We start from the raw sequence: 3,284 nt of genomic DNA on the forward strand, positions 1-3,284 counted from the left end.
TTCTTATCAACACAACAACTACACTTATTCCACCTCCATGAATTGATTTCATTACAGGGAAACAGTGCTGATAAATTGACACATACAGATTATCAGTGAATCAGAGCTACTGTAAAACTTTCTGTATAATAATAAAGAAATGCCAAATTTGTGTTGTGCAAAATTTGTTTGTAAATATCTAGAACTAACACTCCAGTGAACAATACTTGACTCACTTAAAGTAATAAGACGAAAAAAGCTTTGATCCTCAAAGCTACCATTGTTTTGCGCACATCACAAGAAAGCAACTTGGTGATTCTCTTCTGTGTTTAAAACTTATTCTGTTGCCTGACCTAGTTCCCTTGAGACTCAGAATGTGCAGAGTGGCTGAGATGAGGCAGCTGGACAGCTGTGTATAACTCTGCTGCTGATTTGCATGCACCAACAGCACAGCCCAGTATACTCAGGACTTCTTCATAGGCTGCTCACATTAGGCAGTAGTCAGTCCAAGTCAGCACACAGCATGGACATGAGGACCCTTGCTCAGCTCCTGGGGATCCTGCTGCTCTGGCTCCCAGGTAAAGAAGGACAATGCTAGGGATTAACAAGCTCAGAGTGATCCAGGATGCTTACTCTTCAGGGATGCCTTCTTATAACATGATAATTAGTGTGGATATTTGTTTTCATGTTTCTGCTTCCAGGTGCCAAGTGTGATATCCAGATGACCCAGTCTCCATCTTCACTGTCTGTTTCTCTAGGAGACACTGCCACCATCACTTGCAGGGCCAGTGAGGACATTGGGTATGCTTTAGCCTGGTACCAGCAGCAACCAGAGAAAGCTCCTAAACTCTTGATCTATGGTGCAGATAGTTTGGAGTCTGGAGTTCCATCAAGGTTCAGTGGGAGTAAATCTGGGACAGAGTTCACTCTCAGGATCAGTGGCCTGGAGCCCGAAGATGTTGACACTTATTACTGTCAACAGGGTAGCAGTTTCCCTCCCACAGTGATACAAGCCATAAGGGAAGCTGAAGTGTGAGTCTGGGCTGCCCCAGCTGCTCCTCCTGCTGCCTCCACCTGCTCAGAATGTTGTCAGAAAAGACCAGTTAATACTTGCAGAGTCTGAATTGTGACATCAGTTGATATTTATGCAATAATAAAATTAATAATGGTATTTTAAGCAGGAGTTGCCTTTAATACAAAGAATGGATTCATTGCTTCAAATTTTATTCCTTTATATTCTGATAGCCTATTTTTTATTAATGTATGTATCTGTAACTATTAATGGGATTTTGGGTTTCTCATATATATGTATTATGTGCATTGATCATAGTCTTACATCTTTCTTCTGTTTTCAACCTCCTGAGCTCTGATCCTGTGCCCTTGTCAGCCCCATAGAATCACTATTGCATTTTATTTATTTATTTATTAACATTAAAACATATAGGTAGGTCTTTATTTGAGAAGTTTAGCATTAGAGGGAACAAAGCAGCAATGATTCCATTCATTAAACAGCGTATCTTCAATGGCTTTGTCCACAAACCCTGGCAAAAGGCATTCAGCCTTGTGATCTGATTTACTTAGGAATCCATTCTCACATGTACACAAAAAAGCCTATGTACATAGATTGAAGCAAAAGGTTTACAAAATGATATTTTTATGTGTAATGCTTTCTAAGATTTTTATGATTTTTTAAATTTTAATTTATTTTTATTGTGAAAATACTGTACAGAGGGGTTACAACTACATGGGCAAGATAATAAGTACATTTCTTATCAAGCATTGTAGCCTCCTCCTTTGTTTCCCCTTCCTATCCTTTCGTATCCTCCCCCCCGACCCCCCACCCAATCCTCCCCACCCCACCCCACCAAAGTTGTAAAGTTTGTTTTCAACATAACAACTTGTACTTCTCACTGTTGCAACGGGTCCACTTGTATCCTTATTTAAACGACTTGTTTTTCCCCTTCCCCTCCACAAATTATACCGACATCAAATACAGTAAGCCAAGCCCAAAGAAACATAGGTCCCATGGTTTCCCTTATTTGCAATATCTAGTATATGTGAGAGTCAAGCAAAAAAGGTCAGATAAGGTGATGTTAGGGAAATGAACCCTAAGATATGTATTCAAATGCATTTTATTTTTTTAAAGTCTGCTTGAGTAAGAAGCAGTATAGACGATGCTCTTTGTTTTACTACTTTGTTTAACAAGGTGTTTTCTATTTCTATCGATCATGCTGCAGACTATAGGATTTCTTGATTCTTTATGCATATTGTGTGTGTATATATATATATATATATGTATATATATATATATATATATGTATGTATTTCATGGGGCTTGAATTCTGGATACTGGATACTGGAAACTGACCCTGAGATTTTCATGTCAAGGCTATAACTCACCACTTGAGCCACAGTGCCACGTCTGGTTTTCTGGTGGTTAATTGGAGATAAGACTCTCATGGACTTTTCTGCCTCCAGCTGGCTTTGAACTTGGACCCTCAGATTTAAGCCTCCTGAGTAGCTAGGATTACAAGCCTGTGTCACTGGTGCTCAGATGTTTCATTTTAAAAGGCAATGTTTCATAAATGATTTTTCCAGTCATGTGTTTTGTGTTTTAGTTAATCCAGACACCCATGTAATTCAACAATATTCAGATTTTTTAGGTACAAATTTAATTGTCTGTGAGCTCAGTTTTGAAGTTAGGCTCCTTCAACTCTTCTGCTTGATTTAGCAATAGTAAGTCCTGATCTTGTACTGATCGTCAGCAGATCACTTCGACCCTTCATCTCACATTTCTCTACACAAATCACTGTGCACATATTCAGAATCCATCCACCATCCTCAAAGCAGCAGGGTTGGACCCCTGTGGATCTGGGGAATGGATGCCCTGTCGTGGAATGTTGGTCAAGAGGATAGATCTGAGGAGGAAAGCCACAGAGCCTATAAAATTTAAGCTTTGAATTTTTACTTTGAAACTTTTGTGGTCATGAGGGTAATATAAATTGTTCACTTCTCGTTAAGGTGATATTTTGATAGTATGCAATTATGAATTGAAAAGAAATTTTCCTCAAAATATATTGTTTCTCCAATTTCCAGATTTCAAGTGGAAAAGTCACATTTGAGTTGAATGTTTTCATCTCTGATTTTCAAACTTCTGCTATTTACATTGCATCATTGCTTAATGGAAAATTTTTTCCTAAATTTTATAATGACATGCTAGTTCAGACAATTCTCTAACAATTTTACTGAATACTCAAAGGGATTTCTCAATCCACATGTTGAGTCTCTGAGCATATGACAAAGGC

General features: G+C 38.4%; 1 gene segment (V, D, J or C); it reads left to right on the forward strand.

The window, feature by feature from the left end:
* Positions 1–502: 502 nt before the first annotated feature.
* LOC138804201 (immunoglobulin kappa variable 1D-13-like) lies at positions 503–1,104 on the forward strand. The segment is given in 2 exon segments: positions 503–557; positions 681–1,104. Coding segments are annotated over 2 exon segments (390 nt in total).
* The last annotated feature ends 2,180 nt before the right edge of the window (positions 1,105–3,284 follow it).

Source organism: Dipodomys merriami, unplaced genomic scaffold, assembly GCF_024711535.1.
Source record: "Dipodomys merriami isolate MVZ:Mamm:240054 unplaced genomic scaffold, mDipMer1.0.p SCAF_36, whole genome shotgun sequence".
NCBI classification, from domain to species: domain Eukaryota; kingdom Metazoa; phylum Chordata; class Mammalia; order Rodentia; family Heteromyidae; genus Dipodomys; species Dipodomys merriami.